Source organism: Balaenoptera musculus, chromosome 3, assembly GCF_009873245.2.
Source record: "Balaenoptera musculus isolate JJ_BM4_2016_0621 chromosome 3, mBalMus1.pri.v3, whole genome shotgun sequence".
In the NCBI taxonomy this organism is placed as follows: domain Eukaryota; kingdom Metazoa; phylum Chordata; class Mammalia; order Artiodactyla; family Balaenopteridae; genus Balaenoptera; species Balaenoptera musculus.
In genome coordinates, this window is record NC_045787.1 from 21,065,562 (window position 1) to 21,080,539 (window position 14,978).

General features: G+C 32.3%; 1 protein-coding gene across 4 annotated transcripts in view; it reads right to left on the bottom strand.

Annotated features, from left to right (window-relative positions):
- Positions 1-982: 982 nt before the first annotated feature.
- Positions 983-14,978, bottom strand: part of CDH9 (cadherin 9) — a 125,374-nt gene continuing 111,378 nt past the window's right edge. For 3 of the 4 annotated variants that reach the window (XM_036849429.1, XM_036849430.1, XM_036849428.1), the window contains 5 exons: positions 10,876-11,012; positions 10,260-10,381; positions 6,254-6,371; positions 5,924-6,175; positions 983-1,902 (listed from right to left, as the gene is read on the bottom strand). In XM_036849429.1, coding sequence (XP_036705324.1) covers positions 1,415-1,902; positions 5,924-6,175; positions 6,254-6,371; positions 10,260-10,381; positions 10,876-11,012 — 1,117 coding nt within the window. In that variant the 3' untranslated portion in view covers positions 983-1,414. The remainder of the gene's footprint in view (positions 1,903-5,923; positions 6,176-6,253; positions 6,372-10,259; positions 10,382-10,875; positions 11,013-14,978) is intronic. The other variant, XM_036849431.1, reaches the window with a different exon arrangement.

Sequence of the window (14,978 nt, forward strand, 5' to 3'; positions counted from 1 at the left end):
ATAATTCATGACATAGAAAATGGATATCATGTAATCTCCCTGTGAAGTTTCTGTCTTTCAGTTTAGGTTTTATTCTCCAGGCTAATCCAGGGCAAGTTTTCTACATTGCCGTCTTTCAAAATTTGCAAATGATTACTATGAACAATTATCCCTCTCTATTCTTATTTCCTATGTCTTAGGGTGTCTATATTCTGTTTTCTGGACAATCCCAATCATTAATAAAACTTTACATTCCTTAAGGTTCCTTATCTCCAGTCTACCTGTCACTAGTTTTTTCAAGATTTCTTCAAATACAGTGGCTTCCAACATCCTCAACAAAATTATCAATTAAAAAAAACTCCACTAATTTGTTAATACACATTTTAAATGTTACCCAAATTATATTCCATCAATTATCTAATCATAAAGAGAAAAGTTGGAAGTATCATTTCTCATTCTGAAACTATACTATTGATGAAGGAAGAGTGGTTTAGATTTTTTTCTTCATCTACACATTACTGACACATAGTTCATTTACTCTCAATAAAATTTACTGGTTGATCCCATAGGAAAGAATTGTACAAAAAAATTAAATTTAATTGTTCACAAGTATATTTATAATATTTTATATTGTAAATGTGTCTCACATCCTTATCGATGGGTAGACATCAGTGATTCAATAAACACTTGTCCATATTCGAGTGGTTGCAGGAGAAAACCACAACTTGTACCAAAGCTCACTATAGTCCTACCACATTCTATTTCCAAATTACATGCAATAATTTAGCTGCTTTTTCCCTGAGTAAATCATGTTTTACCTTTAAAGATGTTTAAAAAATGTTATAAGTGAGATCAGAACTGCTTCTAGGAATTAAATAAAGTGAAATTTATTTTTATAAATACTATTTTATTTCATAAAAATACAAAAATATAAATATACATTTATAAAAATATGAATGAATTAACAGAAAGACATTCTTCAACTAAATAAATATGGCAGTAATAGTCATTCCTATTTCTTTAGAGATATATTTTTTCATATTAATTTACAAAGCATTTGCACAATGTTTCATTTAATAGTAAAGGTGACTGTAAGTCAGTTAAGAAAACATTATTTATAAAGTTCTTATATCTAAGCAAAGGCACAAAAAGCCTTTTATGTACTTTTTATTGGTTATTGATGTGATATACTTTCCTTCAGAGATTGTTAGTCAAAGAGGGTGAACTGGTTATTATTACTTTTTAAAATCTAGGTCATTCGTGTTCATTCACAGAAACTTACTGATTAAGCAAACTCTTACTAAGACAACACCTAAGTATTGTTCGTAATTTTGATTTTTTAAAAATTTTCCTCCAAGGAAGAGAATGCAGGCCACTCCATCTAGTAACAAAGAGAGTACTTCCACACTGATGTCCATGAAGTCATACCATACTCTTAATCTCGGTCACTATCATCACCCCCATACATATCAGCAAGTTTTTTAAAACGAGGCCCCCAGTCGCTGAGGTAACCGTAATCTTGGTTACAATCTACTGTGGGAGATTCCAAAGAACTGAGTGAATCTGCTATGGAATCATTCCCTTCATAGGCGTATGTTGCCAGTGAATCATAAGGAGGTGCACTTGGGTCTGAGTCATTTTCTTTTAATCTTCGATGGATAAAATCTTGCACATCAATATTTTCCCACAGAGGTACAGTCCTCCTTATCTGAAAAATTGTTTCAGGCATTACATCCCTTCTAAATTTACTATCTTCTCTTGCTTCTGGATTCCTTAATGTGCCAATGTCAAAAGCTTGGGTATCTTCTTCCCCGCCGCCTTCATCATTGTAGGTCACAATGTTGTCCCGGACATCATCTTTTGAAATTATCAAAGGTTCCTTTTTTCTTTGCCTCTTCAATGCAGCAAACAGCACAACTAAAACTATTAACCAAAAACAAACAAAAACAAATACAGCAACAACAAGAAGAAAAAACCAAAGAGAGAAAATAGTGAGATTCCATGATTCGGGTTTAAATTAACATAGCTAACTTTTGTATTTGTGACCTTGGTGTGGTGTAACAAGTGTTAAGTTCATTTGGATATAAAGAGTAACTATCCTACACAAATACAGGATGATTTGGGCCAATGACTGGATGTACTATATTGATAAAGAAACATATTACAATGCCATTTATTTACTTTCAAGACTCAATCTCCTATGGGGCTCTGGCATTGAAAATGTTCAATTATGGCAAATGCATTTAGCCAACTGTAAGTATGTAATACCTCATTCTTCCCCAATGCATGTTTGTTTCAAAATACTAAAATTCTAAAGCTACAATCATTATTATCCCAAGAGAAATTGAGTACCAGTTTAATATTAATGACTCAAGGGAATACAGGCAAAGTATTGCTCTAATATATGCATATGTCATGTGTATATGTATGTATAATATACGTTATGTGTATATATATCATACATATGTACACACACACATATATATGCTACTAATCTCATCTATTCCCATATGTCACATCTGTTTAGTTAATTATTTTTATTGACCTGGTTTTGAAAGCCTGCTTAAAATCTGAAATATAACTTTATAAGCTACAATATAAAATTAAAACTCAGACTCATCCTTACCTTGTTCTCATCTTACACATATTACCTTCTTTCTGAGGACTTCCTTGATATATAGTTGCATTCAAACTTTGGGGCTGAAATGTTAATTGTGCTCCCTCTATATGCTGTATTATTATTTACATGCTTATGTTATCAAGTTAACTATGAACTTCCCCACATATGACATACTTCCTTATTTCTTGTTATACTACTGGAATTTAAATTATTATGCATATATTTGACAATGAACATTTGAAAGATAAATACATTTTGAAAATAAAAATTACATTTTAAAACGTTAGAAAGACCACATGATTTCCAACAAAATATGTTTCCATAGAAAATGAACCAAGTACATAATTTTATACATAAGAAAGTTAAGAATTAAATAAAGAATATTTTCCAAAAGCATACTTATACATTGCTGGGGAGAAATAAAAACCAGGTTTTCCTTACTTTATGGAAGTTAAATGTTTTGTCAATACTACTGATGTCTTACTGAAAAATAAGAACATGTTGCCTCAGAAACCTACCATTCATTTTCTCAGTCTTTGTTTTGAGATTACACAAACTCATTTCCACTGAGACTGCACTTCACCATGGCCCTTGAGGCCCCTGTAACTACACTTAAGGCCCATACAATGCTATTGTCATATTGGCCAATACACTTTCCTCAGCTCATACTAATTGGTAAGAAGAAAACAAAAGAACCTCTACAGATCAGGCTTTGGGTGCTGAGCTATATTCAGAATCATGTTGAAGACATTTTAAAAAACTTTTCATTAATAATGAGACATATCTATACTCTCTTCTGTTAAAGGATGATCATAAATTAAGTCCAACATAGACCTGAAATCCACAAACCTAGTGAATCATGCAGTAGAAAAACAGCGTTCTTTCTAAGTTTAATACTGAATGAATTAATTTATAAATTCTCTATGCATAGAAGAACAACCATATAGTCAAATAGTTTTAAGGGTTTCTTAACTAATATAATGTTTACGAACTTTCACAAATGGTCCTCAGAATCTGCTCTGAGGGTTTTCTGCTTTGTCAGGCCAAAATTATCTGCTTCTTTTCCCTCGACTGAGGTTTTTAATCTGGGGTATATGAACGGAATTCAAAGAGACTAAGGTAAGGAGTAGAAAAAAATGCTATATTCTGTAATATAGAAAGTTATATTTTCACTATAAGTTGAATTTAGCATTTTTTTCTATTATGGATATCAACATAAACTGTAGTGATAGTAACAGTATGTGTGACTTTTAAACCAATAGAAATCACAGATACTTTATATTGTATTATAGTTAGGATATATTACAAATAATCATTAGACTTGTTCTAGAACAAAACACATATGACAATAATTAAACACGTTTTGCTTTTTCGTTTTTTGTTTAATTTGGATAAGTGTATTTCCTTTTGTGTTACATGTCTTATTTTTATAAATTTAAATTATTATTCTAAATAGGTCCATAGCTTCATCTTCACTACGAAAGGTGTCCAAGGAACCAAAAAGATTAAAAAGCCCTGCCCTAGGTTTTAACTCCCTACTTTGCCTTGTATCATGGATATAAACTATGAATTACATTTCTTCAAACTGTAGCAGGATAGGTCTAAAATATTATTGTCCATGCTATATCACCATTTTGCAAAAAGCAGACTCTTCTAACTTCAGAAATATAGTAACTATGTCCAGCCATTAGTATAAAGATGTGAAATAACAGCAAGGATGCTTAAAGAACTTTTATAATGAAACCTTATGAGTTAGAACCCATTTTGACTAAAATAATAGAAAATCATTCCACATTTAGGCAATAAATTGAGAAGGTAAAATACAAGAATTGTGTGCCTTCTATATTTCCCAGGGCAGAAAGATGGCAGACTTTTCAGAATAAAAGAAGCCTTCTAGGATTTCTGCGTAGAGAAAAATATTATCCAGTTTAGTTGGATAATGTTCTAATATCTAAACCTATTTTTTGGGGTGGATTATGTTCCCTCATGTAGGCATGCATGTCTTTATGTGTTAGTATGTGTTATATTAATATTGAAATTAAAAAATCAAATTTGAAATATACATATTTCCATATTGTCCTAAATTAGGAAAGTAGAACTATTTGAGCAAATAAAGCAATATGATATCAGTAGCACTTGGCTAAAAGCGTAAGCCAACATTTAATCTCCATGAGGATACAAAAATATTTTATGGAGGAGTTGAACTTTCTAGCAGCAGGTGGAGATGTGGACTGCTGCTGCTGCTGATGGTAGTAGTGTGTTAAGTTCTAAACCATCCTACGAAAATGTTTTTCTAAATAGTTGGATCATCATAACTGAGACAAATGTTTTCCCCTCACTTTCATCAGTTCCCCACTGAAGTCCTGCAAGAATATCTGGCCAAAGGGATTTTATCCAGATAGCCTGAGAGGATTTGCAGTGAAAAGGAGCCAGCACATATGAGCATTGGGACATAAATTTGGCTAGCTCTCCTGCCCTAAGCATTCATTTTGGATGAATATTTGATGGAAACATGTTTTGGGGGAATGTGTTACAGTGGAACAACTGTTTAATTGAATTAAATCATTGTCCTGTTAGGGCATGCTCAAAGAAAGCATTTGCACTTGGAAGCATGACTTTATTTAGAAAATATTGCTGGAGTAGGTATGACCACAATGCCATAGTGATATTTTAAGAAATGAGCTTAAAATTTAATTTGGTGTGTTGCGCCTACATTTAACACATTTTATGAAAAAAAAAAGTTTATCTTACTGTGACAAGTTAAATGCACTGGCCAATTCCATTTATGATATACATAACTTAGTATTTGTTAGGAATATTATTTGTAAAGTAGTCTTTTGTTTTGAGGATAATGCTTAGAAAGGTGGATTCTGAAATAGAATAATCTGGGTTTTAATCCTAGTTAAAACACTTTCTGAATGAGTGACTTTGTGTAAGTTATCTAACCTTTCTGTAGAAGGATAAAAGTATTTACCTTATAGAGTTGATATGAAAATTAAATCAATTATTAAATGAAATGTCCTTAGAAATGGGACCATCTTAGTTAACACTAAACACTATAAATATAAAACATTTTAAAATATACATATATATCACTAGCTATTATATCCTTGCTTTCGGTCTCTTTAAAGCTAGAACTATCCACAGTCAAAAACTCAATTGTTTTTCAATTGGAAGAACAATTTTAATAACAAGTTAAAATTTTCAGCCTTTAGCTCTAAAGAAGAGTGCTTTTCAGCGTGCAATCACTGGGTAACGAGGGAGAGAATTCCTTGAGTTGAATGAGCATATCTCAGGGGCATATCTTTCAGGGGCATAGTTTACCAAGTAGTATGATGACACAGAGAAGGATAGCGATGAGAGCTCCCGTGCTCAGGCCAGCAGAGAGGACCAAGGCCTCGGCATTGCAGGACTGCATGTTACCTTGATTATCACAGGCACACACACGAATGGTGAGTGTGCCAGTGCTGCTTTGGATTGGATAATCATTGTCAAAGATTAAAATTGGCAGCAGATACGTGCTCATTTTGTTGCGGCTATACCCATCTTTTCGAGTCATGATTCCTGCTGTATTATCTGAAAAAACAAAAAGACCAGTTTTAAAATTTTGCCTCTTAAGGTTTCATAATATTTGTCTTCAAAAATGTTCTGTACCTTTATTATCTACAATGGTGAAGTTTGGATTGAGGGGAAATTCTGGCACTGGTTCAAAGAAGAATTTGTGGCCTCGGGGAGGGTCATCTTTGTCCATGACACTGACAGTCTGAATCAACTAAAACCAAAGAAAAATTAATTAAATAGAGCACACAAAGCAACTCTTGTTATTACAAGACATTTTACATCAGTGTTTGAGCTTTAAATATATCACTGAAATTAAATACTGAAATTAAACAAAAAATTCCATTTTCAGAAAATTTTGCCAAGCTTTTTTTGTAGTTCTGTCTCATGTAACTTATTTAATGAAGAATGAAAAATGCCCATCAAGTATCAGTTTGTAGAGCACCTCTATGGATCATTATCTGATTCCTGGCCACTATAGTATCCAAGAAAAGAAAAGAAAAATTTGATCACACCAATCTTTTGTCTTTTAACATTGTTAATATATACTACCAGCCCATATTATTATGAATTGGTTACCAATATGTTGCCTCCACGAGATAATGATTGTTTCAAAGGCAAAGGACATAACAGATGTGTTTTTTTAAAAAAACAAAAGTGCTTAGCACAACCACTCCTAGAGATTAAGGAAACTATAAATATAGTTTTGGGAATATGAGCAATATGCCATATAATACCAGAAAGGAGAAGATTTTAAAGCTATGGGGCGCCATAATTACAATCATATTGCATACTTCATTCAAACTGTTTACTCTTCTTCTTAATGGTATTTGCAAAATTTAGAAGAATATACAAATAAATGCTTCTAAAGTTTTGTAAAATCATTGTTGAATTTGAGAAATTATAGCACCTCTCAGCTGTGCTCCCTGTCGGTCAGAGGTGTACCACAGTGTGAAGATGGAGCAGCAAATGACAGGTTGGGCAGAAAAATTCCATTGAGCATTTTATTGTGGGTAAAACACAAAGCTACACATCAGGGTGCCTGTTTTCCAGTCCTGGGTCTGCCGTCTGTGTGATTTGTAATTACAGTCACTTAATTACCATTACTTTCAAACTTCTCTTCTACAAAAACAAATAGTGGCACCACTTCCAGGTATAATAGTCCAACATTCTGTGATGAAGAATTATTAGAATTTCACAGTAGTTTAATGTATCCATTGTTTTGGTTATTGTGTACCTTCTATGGCCATACCAACCTGCATACTCACTAGTTAATACTTTTTCCTCTTTGATATTAATTATAATTTTGTTCATTTTATTGACAGAGACACATGTAATCTTAGGTTTCTTTATACAATACTTCTGAAAGTGCATAATTATTAATATAAACTTGATATGATTTTTCTCCTTACAAGATTGGCGCATGACATAGAAAAATTTATATAAGATCTAATATTCTTGCTCAAACTTCTGTTCCAGAATAGCAATAATGTAACTAATATTTAGTAATATTTTAATCATAAAAATCATTGATCCTTTCATTGTATGACTCTGAGTTCTTGAAATGATTAGATGAGCCATTGTTTAAACATATTTTAAGAGAGAATATATATCAGTCGCTTGACATCTATATTATGTTTTATTTTTAACCTTGTTAATTTTAACAGGAAAATTGTTTTCCACCAATTATATGAACAATGACATAGACATGTTAATAGCAGTAGTATATATTAAAAGAATTGTAATTAGTTAATATCAATTATACTTTATCATTATCAAATATTAATTTTGTAATATATAAATAACTCACATGAAACAATAAAAAAGCATACTAATAGATAAATAAGTAAAGAATATCTACAGGCTATTATCAGTTGACTTGTGTCCCTTCAAATTATATGTTTAAGACCTAATTCCCAGTACCTGTGATGTGACTTTATTTGGAATAGGCTCTTTGCAGGGGTAATCAAGTTAAGATGAGGTCATACTGAATTAGGGTGGACTCTAATCCAGTGAATGGAGTTCTCACAAAAAGAGGGAAATATGGACACAAATAGAGATACAGAAATAATATCATATAACAATGGAGACAGAGATTGGAGTAATTTGGGTCCACAAACCAAGGAACGCTAAGAATCACCAGCAAACACAGAGGCTAGGAAGTGGCAAGGAAGGATCCTCCCCTAAAGCCTTCTGAGAGAGCATGAACCTGCTGACACATTGATTCTGGACTTCTAGCCTACAGAACTGTGTCAAAGTATACATTTCTGTTATTTCAAGGTATCTAGTTTGTGTAAATTTGTCATGGTAGCCTTGGGAAACTAACATAGCTATAAAATGTTCAGCCTCAATAATTTTGGAGGAATTCATGTTAAAATTATTATGAGATTTTACATATTGGTAGATAGTATTTAAAATCTAGTGTTGCCCAATAAATGAGCAATTATCCACATTTGGTGGAAGTTATTACTAGGTATATAACATATTCTGAGCACCATTTGGAAGCACTGATGAGTATTTATCGATAAAATTTATTTCTTCTTTGAGGATTTCATCAGAGAAAAATGATCCCAGGTAGTATACAACTATACATGTATTATAATGCTCACTGTAGTGCTGTCTGCTGGAGTAACATTTTGTTGGTAAACCAAATTTCCATTAATAAATGGGTAGTTGAATAAGCTAACTAATCTGTAGCTATGCTCTGAAAAGTAAGCAGCAAATTAAAAATAATCATCCATCGAACTGAGAATATGCCCATTACTTGTTACGAAGTGAAAAAAGGAAAACAATTTTTAATCCGAATAACTGTGCAATGATTCTTTGCTGGTGAAAAAGAAAATAAAAACTTCATTTGTATTTCTGTGTATAAAAGTGGAATGTGGTATGTACCTCTTTCTTAGTCTGCTTGAGCTGCCATAACGAAACACCATATACTGAATGGCTTAAATAGCAGAAATTTATTTTCTCACAATTCTGGAGGTTGGAAGTCTGAGATCAGGGTATCAGCATAGTGGGCTTCTAGTGAGAGGTCTCTTCCTGGCTTTCAGACAGCTGCCTTCTTGCTACATCTTCACATGGCCTTTCCTTTGATCGTGTGTATGACAATAGAGGGTGATCTCTCTGGTGTCTCTTCTTTAATGGACACTAATACTGTCAGATCAGAGCCCCACTTTATGACCTCATTTAACCTTGATTACTTCCTTAGAGACCCCGTCTTCGGATGATACAGCCACACTGGGGGATTGGGCTTCAGCATATGAATTTTGAGGGGGCAGAAATATTCAGTTCATTATAATCTCTACTGGAATAGAAGAAAGACTATATTTCACTTTATTTTCTATATTAAAAGGACATGATAGAATTATATATGACTCTTACCACCTACCTACTTTTTCCTCAAGGAAATATCTAAATAACTCGTTAAAATTTCTTTCAATAACATTTATGCAGTTTGTACTTGTAAAATACAGTATTTGTATTTGTAAAATACTGTATTAGTGTAAAACATGAACATATTCTGCATTTTCTTAAAGTTACTTTAGATACCTGAAATATTACTTTATATGAAGACTTTGTAACTCTTGTACACTCTTTTTTATCGCACTAATATTAAAGTCGAAAAATCACAAACAAAATATAACTTGTCTCAAACCAAAATGTCCTGATTGAGCAACTCAAAGTAGCAAAATGTAATCAACAAGACAATTATTATGATTTCCTTTATATTAACACAGAACAATTTTATTTTCATACTTCATGTTTTATTTAATAATGTATGTTCATTCTATTCGTGATTATAGCTCAGTATGAGTATGATTATGAATCCAGGTAGGAAATTTTTATATATGTGATATTCATTATGTACCTAGTCTATAAATTAAAGCATATATTATAATTTTTCCTATTATATCATGGATTGTATAAAAATATTTTAAAAGTCATCTTTTTAAGATTATTGTGATTTTTTTGGTAAGGAGAGATAAACAAATGACAAGGAGGTCTGACAGTAGTTTGCATGAAAAAAAATGTGCAAGTAAATTAATGCAGTGTCATCTGCCTTCGTGAAGAGGATTTTTTTTTTAAGTTTATAATAACTTACCTGCCCAGGTTTTGCATTTTCACAGACAAATGTTTCATAGTACATGGCAAATTCTGGAGCATGGTCATTTATATCCAGAATTCTGATGAAAACAGGAATGCGGCTACTTTGTTTTGAGTTATCTGCAATGAGAACATGTGTAAGATTTCAGTCTCATTTACAGAGTAGTAGTGATACTGTTTGCCCCATTTGTAACTTAGCAACAGATCATTTCTGGGGTGTTCACTTCTTGATTGGATTGCTGATGGATATCTCAGCTTTCTTACACGGTTCAGATGAAGAGCATGATAGAAAGAGGAGAATATAATTAAGAGTGAATATTATTTGTAAGAGATAATTTTCTTAGACTGATTATTTTTATGAGGTTAGATTATATTTTTATCCTACAGTAAGATGTAAAAGAAAATCAAGTTTAAAATAAAGTGAATATTTGATAATCATTAAAATAATTTAAAAATCCAACACACTCTAAATCATTTCTCTCAGCTCTTGCTGAGAGAATTCATTCAGCAAGAGTGGAAATTCATTCCACTCAAATAAAAGAGTCTACTTAATGCTATTATTTTACTACTTTGGTGAAAAATAATGTGTTCAGGTGGATGTATTTCCAACTTACTTATCTCTGTGGCTGTAATGGTGATGTTATGCCAAGGGGTTGACTCCCGGTCAAGAGGCTTCAAAGTGAAAATAGAACCATTTTCTGAGTGAATACTGAAAATCCGGTCCATATCCGAATGCCGATCAACAGAGTATCTAGCAGAAAAGAGACTCATAATTCCAGGCATTGTTTTAAAATTATTAATTCATCTACCATTTCTTAAAGTTATAGGCAGTTCACACGATGGTCTGATAAATATGACAAGTAAAATACCGATAATTTTCTTGAATTTTTATTTAATGTAATTGTCATTTAGATAATTTGATATAGTTGGCTGTTTTCATTATTACTATTCTATGATTATGTGTACTTCAGAGTCCTTAGTTATACTCGTGAATCCTTGTGGCAGCTTTTAAGTGAGTTTTTAATTGTCACTTGATTAATTTATCCTATCATAGACCTATTGCAGTGCTTGAGACATATTAAAGTCATATTAAAGTTGATAGTCAATTGCATTAGATAAATTGAAATTATGTTGAAAATAACACATAAAAACGTGTCCACAGAGTCCTTATAAGTGAATATGCAGAGGCTGTTGTAAAATACATGGCTCTTGAATGGTTCTCTATTCAAAGATCATTTCAGCTGAATCAAAGGTCTTCCTCCAGTCTCTCCCTTTAGCCTTTTCCAAATAAAAACTGAAATGACAAGAAACCACAGATGTACTAGCTACCAAACAGCTGCTGACTGTTTAATTGAGCCATGTAGGAATCTAAGTGTGTCTCAAACATTAATGTTCATATGAATCACATGGGGATCTTGGTAAAAACAGATTCTAATTCAGTAAGTCTAGTGTGGGAACTGTTATTCTGCATTTCTAAAAAACTCTTAGGTGAATCCCATGTTGTAAAGTCCATAGATAAGGCTTTGTATAGCAAGGTTAAGACCATGGGATAAACTGGTTAGAATAAGGACAGCCAAAGGAGCAACAATGACAGAGAACTAACAGGCTAATCAGCATCTGGTGGCATCCTCATTTTTCTAGGTCTCTATTAAAGACACTTAGCAAATGAACTCCCTTTTAATCTGGTGAATTAGGGAATTAACAACTCCCATTATAAATCCATAATATATCCACTGTCTGGCACTGACTTTGACAAAAAATAGACATTTAGGTTTCTAAACATTGTGAAACATTGGCAATTTTAAAAATATTGGATAAAAATACATTTATCTAAATTCGATGATTTCTTTGGGTTATTTTAATAAAGAACATGTGACTTAGTCCATCATTATAAGGACTATGCTTAACTTAAGGGATCCATTAGTAAACTCAGATTTCAAAAATTTTAACAGCTTAATATAGTATATGATGGTGCTTACCTAATTTACTTTCTGCTAAATTTTGTAAAATTATTGTTTCAAACTTACAAATACTGCTTCAAAGTGAGTATTTGGGCATGTGGAAAATATACATATTATATGTATATATATTAGATTTCATCTCAAAGATAAAATAGCTAAAATCTTTGCATAGTTGGTCTCAGATTTCTTCCTGTACCTCACTCCCAAAATATGAAACCAGGACAGTCACCTTGTTATCCTTTGGAAGTGTTGTGCAGTGTACAATAGAGCTACATGGAAATGGTAGTATTCCCTTATTTTTGCAATAATTATGATTGTAGTTTTTCTACATGGTTGCTATAAAAAGAATTTGGGGATTTAAAAAAAATAAACTCATGTGACATATGGTCGCTGCCCAAGAGTAACTATCCTTCTGGGGTGGGAAATCCTAAGTAAATAGAGAAAAATTTTAAACCTAAATATAAAAATAATTATATAAAAATGCATAGTAGTGTATATATTTCCTAGAAGCACGAGTTACGTTGAGTTTTAACTAAGCATTCATTGTCAGACAAGTATCTGAGATAGTTCTTATTTTTTAAAATACTCATTAATGTACTAAGATCAAGAATAAAAGTCATATGAAATTTTCTCTTTTTAATTTTTATTGCTTAAATAGTGCTAAGACAAAAGATAATAGAGTGTTTCCTACGTCTAGGTTTCAATTCTCCTACAGTTTAGTTCCTAATGTGGCCTGAGAAAGTCATTGGAACATTTAAAAAATGGGTTTTTTTCCTAAAGTACTTACACCAAATTCTGCTTATGAATACAAACAATCCTAAAAGGAACACAAAGAAAGCGAATAAAAGAGCATAACCACATCTATGTGTTGAATGAATCTCAATTCATAATATTCACCTGTATATATTTATCTCCATTGTTGGAAAGGTCAATAGTTAACCATTATCTGCTTATCGCTGAATAGATCTTGGATTCCTTCCTATCACTTGCATCAAAGATCAGAAGTAAAATAAAAATCGCTTTTTGCCCATTGCTACATGCCCCAGAGATTAGCATGGGGATTTCTATGATTGAGGAATAGTTAACAATTCTAACATTATACAGATCTAGCTTTGACTCACTTTGAGCTTATGTGGGATCAAAATAGGTCTGTGTTTCTGGCTGCCCTACTCTTAGGTTCATCCTTGAAGAGCACTGTTCTCAAGTTAAGAATTCATGAAGGAGAGTCACTTTGATGATTTATAAATAGTTCATTTTAACATTAACACTGCAAACTTCCGGATCTGTATTTATAAATTTGCCCCACTGCAAATGATGTCTTGCAGTTTTTCAAAGCCCAGAGATAATTTTCATTTATTTAGCAGCCAGTGCTCTATTTTCAACACAGAATAGGATGTTCTGGTTTACCTATTGATAATAAGTACACTGGATTACAGCAAGTGACCAAAAAGAGGCTGATAAACACATAACACGAGACAAAACTGTCTCTGTGTCCCAGCAGATGGCTTATTAAAACAATACTTTATTGATCTCATTATATTGAATTTATAACAATAAGTTTTAAAAAAGATCATTGGCATAATTTTTTGAATGAATACCTTTTGCAGAAACAGGAGCCAATCACATAGGCAGCAAAAATAACAAGGTAAAAAGATCACAGGCGAGCTGACACTGTGGAAGCTGAACTCTGGTTCTAGTTTGTTTGTTAGTTTGTTTTTTAAGCTCTACAATTAAGAATCACATAGCAGATCCCTATATTTTCACCTACTACAAAAAAACATGTAAATTAAATTACAGACACTAGAACGAATCAGTAATATGTAGGACTACATCAAAGATAGTATTCCTTTTCCTTTCCTGAATTCCAGGTACATCTTCCACTAAGTCAATATAATTAGGCTATGAGTTTGCTTATTCCTCTCCAGCTACTGCTTTCCAGAAATGTGTTTTCTAGCTATAAACTATGAAACCTTCCTTGAGAATGGCTATACTGCTTTAACAGATAGTTCAAACCTTTATTTTTTTCCATATATTATTGACATGATTTTAAAATTACTATTATTTTACTCTCTGTAATAAAATCAAGCAAATATTAAAGAAGTACTGGTATATATGAAGGCACTTATTCCAGTTTATGGTGGAATCATGTACATTTTATGGTGACATCACTAAATTTCTCACCAGCAAGTTTGTTTTTTATTTACTTCTCTATTTGACTGCGGTAGAACTGATTTCTTCTAAAATTCATTGAACCTTTAAATATGTTGAGCATAAAATTGGTGTGAAATGAGACAACATGTTCTTTCAGAACCTGTAAAGCTATAATCAACCCTATAACTTAGGAAATCCATGATTACTAATGAGGTGAAGCGGAGCTGACAACAGCTGCTAATTGTAACCATAATCTTATGTTGCAAGTGGCAGATGTATTTCAGAAAATATGTTTGATGAACAGATTTACCGGTGGGTGAGAATTACTTCCCAAACTTTCCCTGGAAAATGTTCCATGATGTTTATCATAGCCTATTTCTGCTCTGGGGATCAGTCATCCTTCTAAATGCCATCAGAGCAAACGAAAGAGTTAAATATTATAATGTTGTCTCCTTGTTGAATTATTGCTGGATTTTTACACTATAATTGAATATCTAAAGCTTTTTTTGCATACATTTTTATGCTAACAGGAATCAGCCTAATGTTACATTTTCAGGCATGGCCTTATATTTTGTCAGACTTGACAGTATAATTTTAGGAACATA